Source organism: Leucopleurus acutus (genome assembly GCF_964270905.1).
Source record: "Leucopleurus acutus genome assembly, chromosome: 6".
Classification (NCBI taxonomy): domain Eukaryota; kingdom Metazoa; phylum Chordata; class Mammalia; order Artiodactyla; family Delphinidae; genus Leucopleurus; species Leucopleurus acutus.
Window position 1 is genome coordinate 105,099,599 of NC_139149.1, and position 20,622 is coordinate 105,120,220.

The 20,622-nt window shown below is 34.4% G+C and overlaps 1 protein-coding gene across 1 annotated transcript in view; it reads right to left on the bottom strand.

Annotated features, from left to right (window-relative positions):
- The window catches only part of CUL3 (cullin 3), a 97,480-nt gene that overhangs the window by 12,032 nt on the left and 64,826 nt on the right, over positions 1-20,622 (bottom strand). Inside the window, exons 7-14 of the mRNA XM_082841822.1 lie at positions 20,004-20,149; positions 19,085-19,261; positions 17,709-17,879; positions 16,984-17,091; positions 12,527-12,651; positions 11,835-11,931; positions 10,000-10,134; positions 2,237-2,423 (exon numbers count right to left, since the gene is read on the bottom strand). Coding sequence (XP_082697948.1) covers positions 2,237-2,423; positions 10,000-10,134; positions 11,835-11,931; positions 12,527-12,651; positions 16,984-17,091; positions 17,709-17,879; positions 19,085-19,261; positions 20,004-20,149 — 1,146 coding nt within the window. The remainder of the gene's footprint in view (positions 1-2,236; positions 2,424-9,999; positions 10,135-11,834; positions 11,932-12,526; positions 12,652-16,983; positions 17,092-17,708; positions 17,880-19,084; positions 19,262-20,003; positions 20,150-20,622) is intronic.

Here is a 20,622-nt window from a genome sequence, read left to right on the forward strand (position 1 = left end):
AGCAATTATACTCAAATAAAGAGCTATTTAAAAAAATATTTTAAAAAATGCTGTAGGAAATATATACATATATGAAGGGAGAGAGGGAGAGCACGAGGGTGGAAATAAGGGTGCTTGAGCAAATGTGGCAAAGTTTTAACGATTATCTATTAGAGCATTTTTCACTTTTCCTGCAGATGTGAAAATATATAAAATAAAATGGTGGAGGGAAAAAAACTTTTTAACAATCCACTTGGTTCATCTAAATCTGGTCACCTAAATTAACATACTCCAAGATAAATGGGAAGATTGTGGTGATACACACTGAATTATGATGTTTTTAAAAATGTGAGGGCAGGAGCTCACTCCCAGAGCCTAGCACAATACTCTCTGCATTTAAGAAGAGCATAACAAGGGTATGTGCTGTGTAAGTGGGTACCTAAGTATCTAGATGTATTAGGAGGAAAGGGACAGAGAAGGTGAGTGCTGGTGGTGGGGAAGGCTGTCAACTATAGAAATCACTGTAAAATACAACGAATCTAATTCTTTTCAAAGGTTGTGTTATTTGAGTAAATGCTTTTCAGTTTTTGCTTGAATGTCTATTACTGACCACAGTAAAAAGCAGCATAAGTAGGTAAGATCAGCCTCTCTGAATATTTGATTACGAGCCTGAGTACTTTCTCAAAAAGGCAAACATGTATTTTGACAACTTTAAAAACACTATGTGGTCACAATACTTATCACCAGAGAGAAAATTTTAACTTCTACAAAATATCAGTAAGAGCCAAGATAATCTAAGCACCATTTCAAAATGAAAAACATTTTTCTTTACAGAATTTTACAGCTGAAAAGAACTTTAAAAGGTCATCGAGTCAAATTCTTCATCATGTACAACTATATTCCTATTTTAATCAGATCTAATATACTATACACACACACTTAACACCAAAAATTAACAATCTATGAAGAAGACTATTTTTCTGATAATCACAATAATATCTGACAATATTTGCAGGACACGATGGAATCTTGCATTACAAAGACACTTATTTATTTAGGATAAAGCAGGGTGAGGCTGGGTATTTCATATATGTATCACCATATATCCTCCAAATCTGAGATTCAAGTAAGTCCTGATATCCAAAACCCATTTCTGCCCAAAACTATAGTCATATGTCTTGTACTGGGAGAAGAAGAAATTTTATTCCATGACCCTCCTTAGCACAGTTCTGTTTTATTTTTAATATACATCTGTGTCCCAAATATATGGATCAATTTTGGTGATGAAGATAAGATACAATGATAAGGTTTGCAATGATGGGACAAAGTAGTCAAGTCTGTAAAGAGAGACCACTCTGCTTTGAAAAGAATATCCAATTAGGGTCAAAAAGAAAAACAAAAGTATATTAAAATGTTCTTGAATCAATATACTCTGGCAATCAATTGTATATTTAACATTAAAATAATTTTAAAAAGACTATCTTTTATTAATATATAATGTAAAACCATTTTCAAATCAGAAAATTGTAGTCATTTAAAAAGTTAATCTTACGGTACAGACGTATTAGCTGTAATGGATAAACTAGCATTGGGAAGCTTACCTAATACTAGTTTTGAAACCAGGTAGCAAGCTACATTAGAGTTTTAAAAATCAGCAAAGGTAAAGTGCCTTTTTTCCTCCTTAAATGCATAGAAAATATACACCTTACATTGCTAAATATACAATAAGTAGGACGTTTACCATCAACCTAAAAAAAAGCTGTACCAAAATCTGTTCACAACAGGGTCATCACTGGTTTTAAGTTAGAGAGAGAATATGGGTTTTAAAATTTTGAAACTTAGAAAGTATTTATCAAATATAAATAGTTGCATTTAAAGATTAAATTTTAAATAGGTAACTCCCAATTTTGAGAAATTTGTAAATGCTTTAAAATAGACATCAATGACTATCAGTTAACCAGTTAAAAACAATTATAAATACTAATATGTTCATAAAATTATATTTCACTTGTAGAAAACCATATGGAAATAAATACTTGTTCACATTATGAATGACTTTTTTAAATGCTTACTGTACTTGGATTCAACTGCATTTTGACAGGAATACATATCAATAAAAGTGCTTTATTTCTTAAGCCTATATGTCATGCAGCACCAGAAAAGCATTACTTTTTAAAAATAGAAATCCAACAATTAAGAATTTTTTTAGAAAGAAGATATATAATTTTTTTAGAGAGAAAAATATAATTCCAGATACCTGTTTGAATCTTGACTCTGTGTAGTTTGGATGTGAACTGATCATTAACTGTAAATATGTGACCATTTTCTATTTCCTTTGACTTGGGTTCCTTTGTGAGAACCCGCTGTGTTGGTTTACCACAGGCGAGGGACTGCAGGGCTCTAACAAGTTCTCTTTCAGGGATATCTGTCTCTTGTTGGATTTCCTGAAATTTCATCAGATTAACATAATTAGATTTTTTGAAAGATTAATTAGTAAGTAAAATTGACGAAGCAATAATTAGAGAGGTAATTCCATTAAATAATTTACAACAAAGAACTTCCTGACTATTATGACTCTAAAATCTCACTTATTTGAACAAATTAGAGAAAAACGTAGTTCAAATTACAAAATACTGAGAAGACATGTACTTTTTGTTTCAGAGATATAAAGCGTAGTCTAAGAATGTCATCCAGCAGAGATTATTAAGGGACCTGCTTTAATATTTAGGTAAAAAACAAAGTGTTAATCAACATATGATTGCTAATTTTATAAATACTCTACAATCATCCTCTCAAGTTTATCCATACTACTCTTTTGCTTAGCAACTTCTTTCCTAGAAATAATCAAAGTAAGAGTGACCTAAGGTCTTCCATCATACTACCAAAATTTACAATCCAAGTTGACCATTTTTACTGCCTGTATAATCAAATTAAGAAAAAAATTTTTTAAATACTTGGTAATTAATACTAAATATGAAAAGCAACATGAAATATGTTTTGAAGTGCAGGTGATAATTTTTGCTACATTATTATGGCATGAATAAAATGTAATACTGAAAAAAAAAGCAGTTCAGGAAAGAGTGAATCTGTAACTTTTAAATTATATTCTTTTTTTTGTGGTACACGGGCCTCTCACTGTTGTGGCCTCTCCCGTGGCGGAGCACAGGCTCCGGACGCGCAGGCCCAGCGGCCATGGCTCACAGGCCCAGCTGCTCCGCGGCATGTGGGATCTTCCCAGACCGGGGCACGAACCCGTGTCCCCTGCATCGGCAGGCGGACTCAACCACTGCGCCACCAGGGAAGCCCTCATTATATTCTTTTTATGTCAATGGGACAGTAAGAGAATTGTACATGTATATGATTTAGTCCCTTCACATCTACAGTACTGTATGGTGCAGCAAATCTTCGTATTAGGATACATCATTTTGATTCACATTGTATAAAGATGTTTTTTCTCAAAAGGAGCTTAGGAAGAGTGGGTATAAAGATGGTGTTATTCAGAGTATGTAACTGATCTGGAGAGAGTTGTTCTCCCTTTCACAAGTCTCTGAAGAACAGTTTAGGCTTTTCTAAAGGACTGTCAGGTAAGTGAAACTGAAAGAAATGTGACCTTTAGTGATGACGATGCATATTCCCTTGCTTCAAATGATCTCAGCATGTCTACACACTTTAGACATATAAATGTTAATCCCACCATATTAAACAGTTGCTACTAATAATTAGAATGTTAACTGTAATTATTATGTACATGATAAAAGTGACTTATTTACATGTATTATTGTTTAACCATAGTCAAAGAACCGGAAATACCTTCTTAGGTGGTATTTTAACAACTACAGATCATTCCTAGAGGTAGCTACAGATCTTATTCAAATTACAACGGCGTTATGTCCTAATAAACTCATAGTACTGAATAAGCTGAAAATGCATTTAATGCGCGTAACCTACTGAACATCCTAGCTGAGCCTAGCCTACCTTAAACATGCTCAGAACACGTACCTTAGCCTATAGTTGGGCAAAATCACCTAACACAAAGCCTAGTTTTTATAATGGTGTTGAATATCTCATGTAATTATTGAATATTGTACTGAAAGTAAAAATCAGAATGGTTGTATGGGTACAGAACGGTGATAAGTGTATCAGTTGTTTACTCTTGTGATCACCTAGCTGAGAGCTGCAGCTTGCTGATCCCAGCCTGGGAAAAGATCAAAATTCAAAGTACAGCCTCAACCGAATGCGTGCTTTGTGCCATCATAAAGTTGAAAAATCTTAAGTCAAACCACCATAAGTCAGGAATTGTCTGTACTGCAATTCAATGTTCATCCTTCTATGCCATTTAAAAAAATACATCTACATACACACATATACACACACACACACACATATGAATACAAATACACATATACATTTATGTACATTAACATACTTACCTGTACACTAGTATCAGTGTTAAATGTAAACAGGATCACACCATATGAATTCTTCCATTAATTTCTTGATGATTTTGCATGTTTGCATAACGACATTAAAGCTACAGGAATTCCATAGTACTGCTCTATCACAATATGGAGATTGAGATGGTATCCAATTTTGTGATGGAGCGTGCATTTCTGCCTGAGTACAAGAGCTAGGTTTCTGAAGCAGATTTCTAGAAATGTACTTGTTTCCTCAGAGTTATAAAGATTTTACAGACAGTGACAAACTGCCTTTCAAGTTTCTTAACTATTTAACTTCACAGCAGTTTCAAGTATTCATTCTCTCTACCTTCAAACAGAGAACTGGCTTTTTCTTTTGCCTATCTATTGGGCTAAAAATGTTATCTCATTATTTTAATTTGTACTTCTATAACCAATAGGAGAAAAAACCATCTTTTTATGTTTACAAGATATCTGTAACTCTTCTTCTGTGCTTTATCTATTCGTATTCCTTCCACGTTTTTCTATTCAACTGTTTTTGTATTGATTTACTGGTGCTCTTTATGTATTACAGTTTTCAATACTCTTACTTGCTGTAAATAATTTCTCCTAGACTCTTTTTTTTTTTGGGGGGGGGGGGGGTATGCGGGCCTCTCACTGTTGTGGCCTCTCCCGCTGTGGAGCACAGGCTCCGGACGCGCAGGCTCAGCAGCCATGGCTCATGGGCCTAGTTGCTCCACGGCATGTGGCATTTTCCCGGACCAGGGCACGAACCCATGTCCCCTGCATTGGCAGGCGGACTCTCAACCACTGCGCCACCAGGGAGGCCCTCTCCTAGACTCTTTATCTTCTCTTTTAACTTATTTCATCATTTACATGTTTTATTACTTTTTACTTGGTTAAATCTGTCAGTCTTTTTCTTTGTGGTTTATGTAACAGGCTTGAAAAAAGGCCTTACTTATATCACGCTTATCAAAATACTGTTTTTTTCTATTACATTTATAGATTTGTACTTACATCTACCTGGAATTTGATTTTACATTTGATATGACATATGGAACTAAGTTCGCCATACTATTCTCCTTCCATTCCCACAAATGAAGTAGCAGTTATTTTAATTTAGTTTATTAGAAATAGTAAATATATCACATTCCAAAAACCTCTCTATATACTCATCTGTTTCTGGACTATTTTGTTCAAATGACCTATTTGTCTACACATGTTAAAAACAATTTTAACTTTGAGGTATGTCTGGGTATTAAGACATCCGCCTTTCCCTCTTACTGGGCCTTCCCATCTCCCAAATCCCTGCCCCTCTTTGCCTATTCTTGTGCATTTTCTTGCCCAGATGAATTCTGGGATCAGCCTGTCAAGTTTCACAGAAAAGAAATCTTCCGCAGATTTGGACTGACATTTCAATGAATTTATAGGTGACTTAAAAAAAAAAAAGTCCTTTATAACACATAGCTTTCCCTTTCAGGTACATTTACACTTCCATATTCTTTTCTTTTATTGCCTTTTTCGATTAAGTCTTCTACTTTTTGGGTTAGAATGATTCCTAGAAAGATTATGATTCTTATTAAAACATCCTTTTTCTCATGTCATTTTCAGATTAATTCTGATGTAGAGAAAAGTTGACTTACAGTAAGTATGATTTATAGAAAAACTTTTCAACCAAACTCTCATTTCTCAGTTGATTATTACAGCTGACAATCATACTGTCGACAAACTTTGTCAACTCCTGATATTTATAAATTTCATTCCTTTTTCTTTCCTAGTGTGTTAATTAGGACCTGCAGAACAAGGCTGGATAGCAGTAGTAAAGGCAGGTATCCTAAATTTTTCCTAACCTTAATGGGAAGGTGTCTAACATTTTACTACGAATTACTGTTTGCTTAGGTCTCTCATTTAAAGCTTAGGTCTCTCATTTAAAGCTTAGGTCTCTCATTAGATACACCCATATGCCATTAGGCATTTCATTCTATTCTTAGGTGGCTAAGAGTCCCCCATCTGGAAATAAGAAGTGGGGACTGACTCTTCTCGTGTGCTTTTTGCTCATTTGTGGAAATCATTGATTTTCTCCTTGAAATGATGTCTGGTAATATAGCAGGTGATCAGTTAATTTTATTATTATTATAAAATCTCAGTAACTATCTGTTAACAAATTCCTTCTTTGTATTCCAGGAATAAACTCTGTTTGGACAGAGTGAATTATTATTTCAATAGACTGCTGAATATAACTTGCTAATAATATTTTACTTAAGATTTGTGTATTTATTTTGAATAACCTATAGCTTCCCTTTCTTTTTTGTATTTTCCTTGTTCAGTTTTAGTAATAAGGTTATGCCAGCCTCAGATATTTCCCAAGAACAATTTGTGTATTTTGCTTTCTGAGTTTAAAGTTCCCTGTATAGCTTTCAATTTTAATTTGCTAATTGTGTTATTCAAATCTTCTATATCCCTCTTTTTTATCATATAGTCAATCAGTACACTTGTGAGGGATTTCTGTAACTGTGGAATTGTCTATTTCTCCTTGTACTTCCAACCATTTTCCTTCATATATTGTTATGCCACATTACTGACATAAGTTCTCGATGAAATATCAATTACCACTGCTGTTTAATGGTTTTCTATTCAAATTCTGTCTGACATTAATTTTGCTACTGTCTACAATTAGCTTTTATATTTCAGACTCATTCTCAGAAATTTTTGCAAAGTATAATAAAGAACATTCAGAAAAATGTATTAATATCCATACCTCTTTCAAAAATTAAATGCTATTACTAAAAATCTAAGGTACAGATTACCACTATATGTATTTCCGTATTTTAGCTGTTCTAAATCACAATACGGACTTCATTCCAAAAACTATATAAAGAGGAAAAAGCTTGAGTAGCCTGACTACTATGGATTAAATGTGACACTACAATAAATGTCACCTTTCGTAGGCAGTTTCCAAGATGGCCCACAATGATCCTGGTATGTTTTAACCTTGTGTGGTCCCCTCACTGCACCAGGGCTGACTTGAGTGACCAACAAAATAAGGAAGTGACGATACGTGACTTCCAAGGCTGGGTCATAAAGGCACTGCAGGTTCTTCCTGGGTCTCTTGGATCGCTTGCTCTAGGGAAAGTTAGCCACCAGGAGGCAAGGACAATCAAACAGCCATGTTTGGTAAAGCCCATGTGGAGAGAAACTAAGACCTCTTACCAACAGCCAAAACAAACTTGCCAGCCACGTGGAAGAAGGCGCATACCGATAGCATTTTCCAGCCCTAGACAAACATTAGACAACTGAAGCCCCAGCTGACATCTTAAACTCACGAACGAGTCCAAGCCAGAACCACCCAGAAAGCCCCTCCTGAATCCCCAACCCACAGATACCACGAAAGATAATAAACTGTTAGTGGTTGTTTTAAAACATGAATTTGAGACCTGTTGTGTAGCATTAAATAATGAATACACCATCTTACTGAACTTATAAAGAAAGAATATTCAAAGATAAGAGATCAGCTTCCTTTAGTAATTACTACAGTTAAATACTTTTAACTGTCTCCTCTAATTTGTGGCAATTTCTGTAAAAGAGATGTCTAACAAAACTTATGCGGCAGACTGACTATAAGCACATAGTGTGAGTAAAGACAAAAAACTTCATGTGCCTTTTCACTATTCCCTGGTTTGAGATGCAAGCAGCCAGAAGGTTTTGGAGCCATAGGAATGGCATTTTACATACGCCACTTATGCTCAGGCTTCTGGTTTGTGACTTAGCTAAAATTTAAAATATTACAGGAATTTTCTACTTAATTTTACCTTCTACCTAAATCACTGCTCACTAGCCTCACTGATCGCAAGCTGACTGGGACGAGAAAAGGAAGCTTGAACCACTAAAATTACTAGCAATTCCAATAATGGCTTAAGAAAATCAATTTATGTTTTTGTTTATCCCACTATTTTTGCCAGCTCTTTATAAAGTAGGACTCTGAAAACCAACTGCAGCATTTATCAAGTAGCTTATTTTGTTTAAAATATATTATCCATGAGAACAGCAGATTAAAACATCCAAGCTGTTAAAAGATAATTCAATTCCACCTGTCTGAAAAGGCTTACAATATTCGGGTAAGGTACTCAATACTTACTTAATCAATATTCTTTAGAACTCAATCACATTTAACTTGTGCTTGAAACTTAAAGTTATTCCCTAGGTAAAACACGCCTGGAAATTTATAAGAGCAAAACCTCTTGGCTTAGCCACTGACCTAAAAATAAAACACTTACGTTTCAAAATATTTCCTTGAGGTATATCACATAAAAACAGTCATCTCTTAACTATTTATCATCATCACAAAAAGGGAATATGGAGATGAGTATTAAAATAGGCCTAGAATTTAATCTTGCTCTTCATTTCAAACTTAAACTTATTTCTTCCTATATTCATTCACCTATGTCTGAAAATTGATTTTCAGTTAAGTATAAATATGGCTATAATTCTACAGCTTTTTAAAATATTCATTCCTTATCTTTAAACTTACTAAAAATCACATGATCTTCATTTCAACTCCAACCTACTCATCAAAGGTATGGGAAAAGACTAAATGAATTTAATTCAATCAAATCATGACTTAATGGGAGAAATAAAAAGTGTATTATAATATATATACTCTAAGAAAAAAAAAGAAAGTTGACACTATCAAAATAGTGTAAAATTAGCATAAGGATAGACATAGAAATTAATGAAATAGATCAGAGTGTGCAGAAATAGACCCACATACATATGGTCAACTGAATTTTTTTTTTTTTTTAAATAAAGGGCTCAAAGTAATTCAAAGGGAAAAGACTAGTGTTTTGGACAAATGATGCTGAAATGAACAACTGAATACCTATGTGTGGGGAGGAAATAATTCTTAATCCTTACCTCTAACCATACCAAAAAAATTAACTTGAAATTGATCACAGGCCTAAATGTAAAAGCTAAAACTATAAATCACTTAGAAGAAAATCTTTGCAAACTTGGGATAGCCAATAATTTCTTAGATAGGATATCAAAAGCATGAACCATAAACGTAAAAAAGTGGCCACTGGACTTCGTCAATATTAAAAAGTTCTGCTCTTCAGAATATAACATTAAGAAAATGAAAAGTCAAGTGACAGACTGTGAGAAAATATTTACAGAACATAGATTTGATTTGATGAAGGATTTGTATCCAGAATTTGTAAAGAACTTTTAAAAAACCCAATAAAGATATGAACAAAGAATTCACCAAACAAGACATATAAGTGGCATATGAACAAATAAAAAATGCTCAATGTCATTATTAGTCAAGGAAAGAAATTAAATCCACAATGTATACGTACAATTACACACCAGCTAAAATGGCTAAAATTTAAAAGACAATACTAAATTTTGGAGAGGATGTGGGGCAACTAGAACTCTCCTACACTGCTGGCAGTAATGTAAAATGGTAAAAATCACTTCGGGATGCAGTTTGGCAACTTCTTTAAAAAGTTAAACATATAGCTCTATTCACTACAGTCTAGATCTGAGAACAACCCAAATGCCGGGTGAGAATCAGAAACAATTGGTTAAAATTCACATAACCAGCCCATACCTCAAATGTGTATTTTTCTCTATTATTGAAGAGCATTAATATGGTCATCTGGAAAGTGGAGACTTGCAATATATGCTTCCGCGTATTAGAGCCAGTTACTTGTGCCCCTCCAACACCAACTTCAGATCCATCTTCCTGTTTAATTTTTTAAATATAAAAATAGAAACAAGATATAATTATCTCCTAGTAACTTTAACAGTATATTTGAAAAATAAGTTATGTAATGCCCAACCTCCCCTTAACAAAATGATATAAACTCATTCCTATATAAAAAGGAAATGTTATTTTAAAAGTATACGTGTAAATATGTGTGTATACATACACACAAAGTCTTTATTTAGGACTGTCCCATTTTTTCCATTATGAACATTTTAATGTATCTGAGCAAGTAATGAGTAATTCCTTATATTTATAACTAAAATTATGTTAACAGTACACAATGGGATAATAATGGACTTATAAGATGCTACTGCCATTATACTACTACCCTAAAGTAGTATTAGGTTTCTTTCTGTGTGGTCTGATCATGGTAAGAGTTCAAATAATAGCATAGGATGGGAAGAAAAAACCTCTGCCATCCTTAAAGCCTATTCCTGCTCTATGATTTAGAAGTACAAAGTAGAAATTCAGTCCTCAATAATTAACATATGAATTATGTTTTTAAAACCTACTGATCTGTTTAATAAAACCTCAAAAGATAACATGATTATTTAGGAAAAAACCCTCTCCTTTAAAACAGAAACAAGAAAGCAATAATTAAAAGCTGAGTTCTTTAGTATGTATCCTTGACCTTCCCACTTACAGTTAAATATATAATAGTGTCAAACATTATTCAACTAACTGAACTCTAAGGACTATTTCCCACTTCATTAAATATAAAAATTAGAACACGTATATAGGCATCTTCAACAATATTAAAAAAAAAAACTTTGGTATTGCAGTGACAAGTAAGATTTTAATTAAAATATTTAATGAAACTGTTACTTGCTGCCAAGATGACAACTTAGGTATTTTAATGTTTTTTAGAAGCTTTTTATTATTTTGCCATTTTAAGCCAAATGACCCTGATTTGATTTATACCAAGCAATGAAGTAAATTATTACTCTAAACCTCACAATTTTACATATAAAAAAGCAATTACTTCTTTAAATGAAGGCACTTCTCTAGTGTATTTTTTTTTTTTTTTTTTTTTTCAGTACGCGGGCCTCTCACTGTTGCGGCCTCTCCCGCTGCAGAGCACAGGCTCCGGACGCGCAGGCCCAGCGGCCACGGCTCACGGGCCCAGCCGCTCCGCGGCACGTGGGATCCTCCCGGACCGGGGCACGAACCCGCGTCCCCCGCATCGGCAGGCGGACCCCCAACCACCGCGCCACCAGGGAAGCCCCTGTATTGTTAATTTTTAAATAATCACTTTAGCAACATTTTGTACATTTCACAAATCTTACGTGTTAGCTTTCCCGGTTTCAATTTATTGGAAATAAGGATTATAGGAGACTGAGAATTTTGAAAAGGAACTCATGGCTTTGTATGCCCTCAAATCCATTATTTTATGCAATATTATCTCAAATCTAATCTTATAAATAAAACATGTAATTATATTATTTATTCCATAAGGAAGGCTACTGGTATAGTCTTCATATTGTCAAATGAAGTTAGCAACTAAGGGAACAGAAATCAATAAATCAAAGCCGAAGTTTCCCTCTTTTTAATATTTGAAACAGGTAAGGAAATAAAAGAAATAAATAATTTATCTAAGTCAACAAAAATCACAAATCACTTCTGCAGACTAATTTTAAGTTACTTAATAAAAATACCTTCAAACTATTAATATTTACCTTTTTAACTGGTCCATAAAAGGTGGCATTGAGATCTGCAGAACCCATATGATGTTGGAGTGTGAGCTGTCGACCACTGTGTTTGGCTAAGTAAAACCTTCAGCAAATCAAACCAGGTTTTTGAGAATCATGTAAATTATATATGTGAAATTATAAACTACCAACCCTTAACAAACATATATGCAAGGGAGACTTTAAAAGCTAAACAAAACCTTAGGAATCAAGTTCAGTTCCAATTTTTTTTTTACAGAAAAGAAGCCCTAAATAAGGGGTGGGGGTGGCTGGGTGGGAAACAGACCTAAGAAACTTAGCTAGATATTAAGTGATAAAGGTAGCACACTAAGTACTTTCCACCAGTACATTTATTTGCCCCTGGCTGCTGCTCAGCCACCGCTGTTTATATGACCTCCTTTCTCCACAGTTAACCCAATAAGCAAGTCACCCCAAGCTAGTGTCAGACATCAACAATACAAAATATACTCCTAACCATGCACTAATGCTGAAGAAAGCAGATTGATATTCCTCTGAAAAGTTTATGCAATTCATCCTTACATATTAAATGCATAAAGGATAACATGAGATTTAAAAAATGGAGTATATACCCCTTCAATTGGGGACACTACTGAATGCTCAAATTTATCTAAATTCTGGACAATTTGTACTTAGAAATACAAAGTCTGATCTACATTTACCTTCTGAATATCTCAAAAGCATGTCTTGGTGCTGGTGGGATGTTGCACTTTGGTGTGGCTGACTGAGTGGGCCAATAACCTGTTGTGAGCACCCGAACTGTGAGATCAACACCACCTAAAGATACCTGTGGAAAAGAGAAGAAAATGTTCCCCCCTAATTAGCTAGGATGTGTTATCTGTTCCATACAGACACTGTGTTAGAGTTATCAAAGTAGTTATCTCCATATCCAACATTCAGCAAATAAAACACATCTTCTTAAAAGTTACACTCATCCAATGTTTTCCTAATTTTAACTATCCTGGCACATTTATAATTATTACTTAAGATGCTGAATTTACAATACTGATCAAAGTTCCTAGCATATGAACAAAGTCTTACTGGTGTCATTGAAAAGTACAGAGATTTTGGTCCTCAAGATTTTTTTCAGATAAAATGTCAAGGGGCCATTATCAGTATCATTTTAGGGAAAATTCTAGAATAATACCTTTCATCTCAGCTTTTAAACATTTTTACCATCTTAACACAGAAACAACACATTTCTAATATCCCAGTCACATTTCAACTATACTGACCATAACCTCCATGCTTTCACATGCAGCTCACATTCTATCCTCTGTCCTCTGCATAGGACACTAGATCCAGTTCTACACAGCAGGTGCTCTATAAGCATTTGCATAATGTTTGACTACCTCTACAAAATATATGCTAGCATTACCATCACAATTAGATATTTTTTCTTTTTAAATAAATTACAATTTTAAGAAAACAAAAATAAAACACATCAACAGAAATTCTAAAGGGGGAAATATCTTTATTTTTAATATTCACAGCTTGTTTTAAACCATTATTCCATTTTTATGTAACCTGGATGATTTAGTGATAGAAATTCTTTAAAGAGAAAAATGAGTTTATAAATATCAAGAAGTATTCCACACTCAGATTTCTTCATAAATATCTAATAAATGATTTACTCTATTTTAAAGAAACTGAATCCAGAAATCTTACATGACACATAGGAGAGATGATCACAGCAGACTCTTAGATGATGAATGGAGAAGGGGCTGAGAACTGTTTGTACACTTGTAATTGGGAAGGGGGTCACAACTTGGTTCAATCCACCCAAGACAATGAAGTCTTTCATCTCTTTTCCCATATCTCCATGTCTTGCTCCCTAATCTTCAAGTCTTTCCTCAAAATGTCGTTTTTTAAAGGAGGTCTTCCTCGACCACTCTTCCTTGCTACAGATTTCCTCTATATCTCCTATCACCAGCTAAGGTGCTATGTAATTACTTATCTTGTTGATCATCCGTCTCCCAGATTGGAAAGTAAGCTCCAACATGGCAGGGATTTTTGTCTATTCTCTGCTGTATAACCAGTGCCTAGAAAAACGCTTGGCACAGAAACAATGAGTTATTTGTTAAATTAAAAAAAGAAAAAGAGGGCTTTCCTGGTGTCGCAGTGGTTAAGAATCCGCCTGCCAATGCAGGGGGCATGGGTTCGAGTCCTGAGCCGGGAAGATCCCACATGCCAAGGAGCAACTAAGCCCGTGCGCCCCAACTACTGAGCCTGCGCTCTAGAGCCTGTGCTCCACAACAAGAGAAGCCACCGCAATGAGAAGCCCGCACACTGCAACGAAGAGTAGCCCCCCGCTCACCACAACTAGAGAGAGCCCGTGCACAGCAACGAAGACCCAATACAGCCAAAAATAAATAAATAAATAAATAAATAAAATGAATTTATTAAAAAAGAAAAAGAAAGAACCTCAAGGAACTATTACTCTAATGGTTTGGACCTTTTCTTTCTACCTCTCTTAGTAATATATATATATATTTTGTGGTATGCGGGCCTCTCACTGTTGTGGCCTCTCCTGTTGCGGAGCACAGGCTCTGGACTCGCAGGCTCAGCGGCCATGGCTCACGGGCCCAGCGGCTCCGCGGCATGTGGGATCTTCCCGGACCAGGGCACGAACCCGTGTCCCCTGCATCGGCAGGCAGACTCTCAACCACTGTGCCACCAGGGAAGCCCCTCTTAGTAATATTTTTAAACCATTCAGCTTATTTTCCAAGATAGCACATGCCAGGGACAAGTACACAGAAACAGAGGTACCAGAAAAGTCTGTCTGGATGTGATATGATTTGCTGATATAAATAAACAGAAATACGATAGCAAGGTGGTTTTCCTGTTCCTATCCCCATTAAAAAAGTAAAACACAGGAAAAAAATGCAAACTTAAATTTCCGTCAGCATAATAAATATGACTTATCTAATAAAATATACAAGTATTTAGCATTTTAAGAAAAGTACTTGTTAATATGACTTCGGAAAGTAAACAGAAGAGTCATTCTCTTGGTATATTTAAACAGGCCAAGAACCTTCAAGAAAGTTACAGAGAATTTATCTGAGGATTGATGATGTTTTTAAAAGGGTTCCAAGATTTCAGAAAGTTCAAGATTTGTTTTGATTCCTCTGTCACTTTTCATCAAATCTTTCTAATGAAGATTAAGGCTTAGGAGACGTAAAGCTTAAGATCCTTAGTTTAAACAATTACAAAATAGCCAATAATTGCATGCGAATAATGGCCTTACAAAGTGAAAGCTGCAACCAGATTAGCAGATATACAACTTTGAACATCTTGATAAGTACTCTACTTACTGGGATAACAAATTATGAAACAAATATTCCACCATAAAGTGCAGGATATATCTGAATAATCAAAATGAAAGAATAGAAAATGCACAACTTCATAACAATAGAAAATAACAAAAGCAAACAATCTGATGAAATGATCACGTTGAACAATCACTCCCTCTTTTTTAAAAAGTGCAAGAGAGTGGTCGAGAGTAAATAAAGACCGTAATTTTCTTATCAAAATGCCTTCAACTACCACAGATAAGGTAATTAGACAGCTAAAAAAATAGTAAGGGTTCTGGACCCATCCGGGAACATTCCTTTACATGGTTTCAATACAGCATTTATTCAGACCAGGTTATCTCCTTATAGCTCTTAATATGTGTAACATTAGTGGAAGAAAAACAAAAAAAACCAAAAAATGTACCATATGAAAATATGATTTTATCAATGCATTAGACAGAATGAAGCACAAATCCCTGAACAATCTAAAAGAGAAAAACATCTAGGATAATCACATTATTCAGTCCCTGCCCACTCAAATTTCTATTTATCACAGAGTCTATCTTTCCTGCTCTCAGCCCTTCTCCACTGTAAACATCCGAGGCAAATCACACAACTATTTATAACAAAGAGGAAACAGAAGTCCCTCTGAGTCAGAATGTCTTAATATATATAAATGTCCATTTCTACAGAATTAGGTATTTTCACATGTTTTGTTTGTGATGAGACCTATGGGACCAGTAGAAGTGATGATCTTATATTTAAATATCAAAGAAAAGACCTCCAATTTTTTTTAAATGGTTGTGACATGTCTTAATTATGAAGTAGTACACTGTCAGTTGAGAGAGAAAACATTAAAGAAAAAATGTGGAGTTCTCTAAACTTAAAGTTACAGTTGAAAAACAGTTTAAAAAAAAAAGAAGAGAGAAGGGAAAATTCTGAACTTCATTAAACCCCACTGAATCTTCACAAAACCCCACTGGACTCCAAGGCCATATAAGTTGCAGCTTACTGCCTTCTGGGAATCACAATACAAAACCACATTTATAACACACTAGCATCAGTGTTTTTATACTCAGTTCACCCTCCACCGACCCTGAGGATGTCAGGCCCATTTATCCTGACATTTCAGATGAATAAGAATACTGACGTACAGGAAAATCAGGTAACAATTCTAAGATAGCACCATCCTGGGGTAAAGTAAAAGGAAGAGCATTAAAACTCAGTAAGCTTGCCTAAGCCTGGTATTCTTTCCCTAACCTAAAAATGGTTATAACAGCAGAATCACTATTTATTAAATTTTCAGTATATTCCTTCAAGTGGGGAAGATAAACTAGGTTTTATAAGAATAAGAAAAAATATTTTAAGATTAATAGTTAGAAAAAGAGGTTATATGGGAGAAATAATTTTTAAAGCACTCACAGACAATACATATGTTGTCACTAATGGCATTTAAAGAAATGACATGGGGTGGGGGGAAGGATAAATTGGGAGACTGAGATTGACATATACACACTACTATATATAAAATAGATAACTAATAAGAATCTGCTGCATAGCACAGGGAACTCTACTCAATACTCTGTAATGGCCTATATGGAAAAAGAATCTAAAAAAAAAAAGAGTGGATATATGGTATGTACAACTGATTCACTTTGCTGTACACCTGAAACTAATATAACATTGTAAATCAACTATACTCCATAAAAGTTTTTAAAAAAATAAATAACACCAGCAATTCAGTTATCTGATTGGATGAAAATGCCCATTACAGAAGACTTCACATAAACACATTTATATAAGTAGAAATTAATGAAGAATCTTACCCCAGTGGCCTGTAGATGTTGCCTGAACTCATCCATAGTTGTGTTTGAGATGCTCATATCCCTAAACATTCCTTCCAGTTTTGATGTGAATTGACATCCACATTCAGTCTGTGGAAGAAAAACAAATATACACAAATAAATGATGGATTTTACTATTAGAAAATGTACAAAGAAACTCTTCCATGTTACTGTCATCCTTCCTAAATCTTTCCAATAGTTGTTCTATGTCTGTGGATACCAACTTCAGTGTGATTAAGATTAATCCAAGAATTTTATTTTAAAATGCAAATTCCCAGACTCTCTGAGATTCCCATAAACCTCACTGAAGGCAGTGCTCAGAACTCTTATGTTTTCAGCAAGAAACACTCATATCAGGTGATATGGGTACAAGTAGTCTGTGGACCACACTCTGTGAAACAGAACTATATGGTGATATTCCCTTTATTGTTTCCCTTGTACTAATCCTCCCCCAGATCTCCATGAATGAATGTATCTGCCACACCAAGAGAAATTCCAGCACACTGTGAATGTCCCAGAACTTGAACAAATCTAAGTACAGCCTGCTCAAAAAAATCTAGTTTTATTAATTTAGAGAAATAAGTATTTTAAATCAATTAAGTATTTCCCAGTCACATGTTGCTGGTGCTCAATTATGTGATAATCATTAGTGACGTGCACTCCAATCCATCTTTTTTTTTTTCCATTCCATCTTAAATACACCTTACCTTTAACTTAGAAATCATATTTTTTTCAGAGTCATCAGAAACACTTTTATTTGTGAGAAGTCTCCTTGCCAAGTGTTGTTTATAGTAACGTTCAAATACATCTTTTTCTTGCATAAACCTAAAAAGGACCATTGCCTTATCCAATATTGTTTCTACTTCTTGTTCTGTTAGCTGCAAACCATTGAAAAGACAATTTAACAATTACACAATTTTAGTTCTACAAAAACAGCATCACAGTTCATCAATAGTTTAAAAACACTGTTTGATAACAAACATAAACATCTGGTTGAGATATGTCAGAAGGAGGGATCTAGTGCGAGAAAGTGCCTCCTACTTTATCTAGTAGCACGACTCTTAAATCCTCATCTAGTGCAGCATTAATCAGGGGCTGGAATGGAGTTCCACTCCCTAGTGGGCTACCTCTGAAAGGGAGGCATGAAGTGATACATGGCTGGATTAAAGGATGACTGAGAACAGAAGAAATGAAATTTTAATCACATAAAAGAATTTTACCATGCCCTTGCATAGTATCTAGGCAGAAACTTACATGGCCAAAAGACAGGTATTTTTATATAAGCTCATTCAAAATCTAAATTGTGCAACCAGAACGGTAATAATTTGTTATAATTCCAAAAGTAAAAAGGACTCTTGCCCCTAATCTTTTAAATAAGGGCAAGATGATACTGTGGCAGGTTGTATTAAGCTTATATTAAAAATATGGTAGACTACTCAGCTGTGTATTTTCTATTTGGTGCCCTTAGTAATCTTCCTCTTATTTGTTTCTTTGTTATAGCTACCTATTTGTTGCTTTGCCCTTCTGTCTCACAAATCCCAAGATGAAGTCAAGAAGACCAATTCACGTGTGATCACAATCTGCTTATTTTGATTTTCTGTGCTGGAGTGAGCTTCCAAGATCCCAGATATATTATAAAGGCTTGAAACTGAGCTTCCATATATGCTTTCAAACTATTTTCTGATACCTATTCTAGTCTGTGCCTTCAGATTTTTGGCACTCAAGTATTGTTTGATACGTAACCCCCAGAACCAGGTGACAGCAAGCAACATTCTATGTGCCACATGGATAGCTGTATTCTAGTTCCTTATTATCTCTATAGCATATCTAACCCTCACAATCTCAAGTCTATGGATGCGTAGTTGTTTTTGATGCCAGTTACACATTCAATGAAATGTCAAAGTACTTTTGACCATTTCAAATACTTGAAACAATCCTTTCAAATATCACAGTGCACATTTAAGCACAGCAAAGGAGGACTGTTTAATTTTATATCTACAAAATTCCCTAATTTTATATTTTATTTCCTAATTTTATATCTACAAATAAAACTTAATATATTTTCAAATGCATTAATACTTACCCCTTTGACTCCCTTTTTCAGCTTATCATCAATAAATAATGAGAGGTATTCAGGGGACCTGGAGTTGAGGTTGAGAAAATACTCAAAGTCACCCGCAATAGTTTGTTTAAAGAGCCGGTCGTTATTAAACGATTCCTGGAGGAAGCGATCAAACCTACTCTTCAGATCCAATAAGCCCTTCCAAATAAAAACAAAGAAACTTAGGATACATTATAATAACTTTTCTATAAACAATACATGTGTAACTACACACGTTTAACTTTGCTGGTAATAAATGTGTGCATTCAGTGTTAAACTTACAGATTCTATATTGCTATTTTCAAGCCTATTTCTAAGCCTGTTAAAAATGTCAGTGGTGAGAGAAGTATTCTATCTTCCATTTATGTATTATTCTATTAAAGATGAACCAAAGATTCTCCTCACTTTTTCTCCCCACCTTCCTCTATCTTGACTGAATGGGTGAGCCTGAGAGAAAATTAGCTTTAAAAATACATAGAGAAAGCTTATTCATATTAAAATATGAAAAACTTGAGAGCGTAATATATTTGTTGTACTGCTTGAAAGCAAAATATCTTGAACCAAAAAGTCACTAAAACACAGTTATTTTTTCTTGAACACACTAAGGTAGTATATGAACTCTAAAGCATACAAAAAAGTAGAAAGAACTTTCATTCTTGAGACTATTTAAATAGACTTCTTCATCAAACAAGCTCATAAATGAAAAGAAGTGGGTGAGTTTCTATCCCTGATATAAATATACATACTTTCCAAAATTCTAAAATATTTAGGATAATTACATATTAATTTACCACTGGAAAAATTAAGTCAGAAATACATACTACATAGCTTTGTAAAAGTGACCTTTTCAGCACTTGTCAAAATTACTTTATGATAAAGAGAATCTTCTGTATTTACTCACCTGGATATAGTCAACGGGATTCTTTCCTTCTCCTTCCTCAGAAACAAGGGCTTTACCTTGTTCCCTCAAGTAGGAACTCATACACTCACACATTGTTTTCAAACCATTTGGCACACGACTAAATAACTTGTACATGCAAGCAAGGTCTGCAATCAGAACACACACACAAATTGGCTACATTAAAAATTAAGAAAAGAAATTTGAATCCCTGTTCATGCTAATTTGCGATACTTAAGCTTATTTCTCCATTATGATCATTTGCTGACCACATGAAAAACTATTAAAAAAAAAAAAAACCCCAGGAAAACAGGGAAAAAAAGCTAGTTAATGGTTATTATTGCAATTTACAAAATACGTCTTACAGATGAGATACTTTAAAAGCATCAATAAAATGTCATAGCAAATTTTAGTTTACATGGAAGAGATGTCCAAACAGCATAATAGTCACAAAAAATGAAAACTGAAGTTTTGAGTTCCTATATAATTTAGCCTATATAATTCTAATCTAGAATCTAGTTAATACTGCAAAACAACTATCAAAAGGATAACTTTAACTGTGGTATACCTGGCAGTTAATGTAATAAAGAAGAAATTTAAAAACAAATTAAAGTCTTACAGA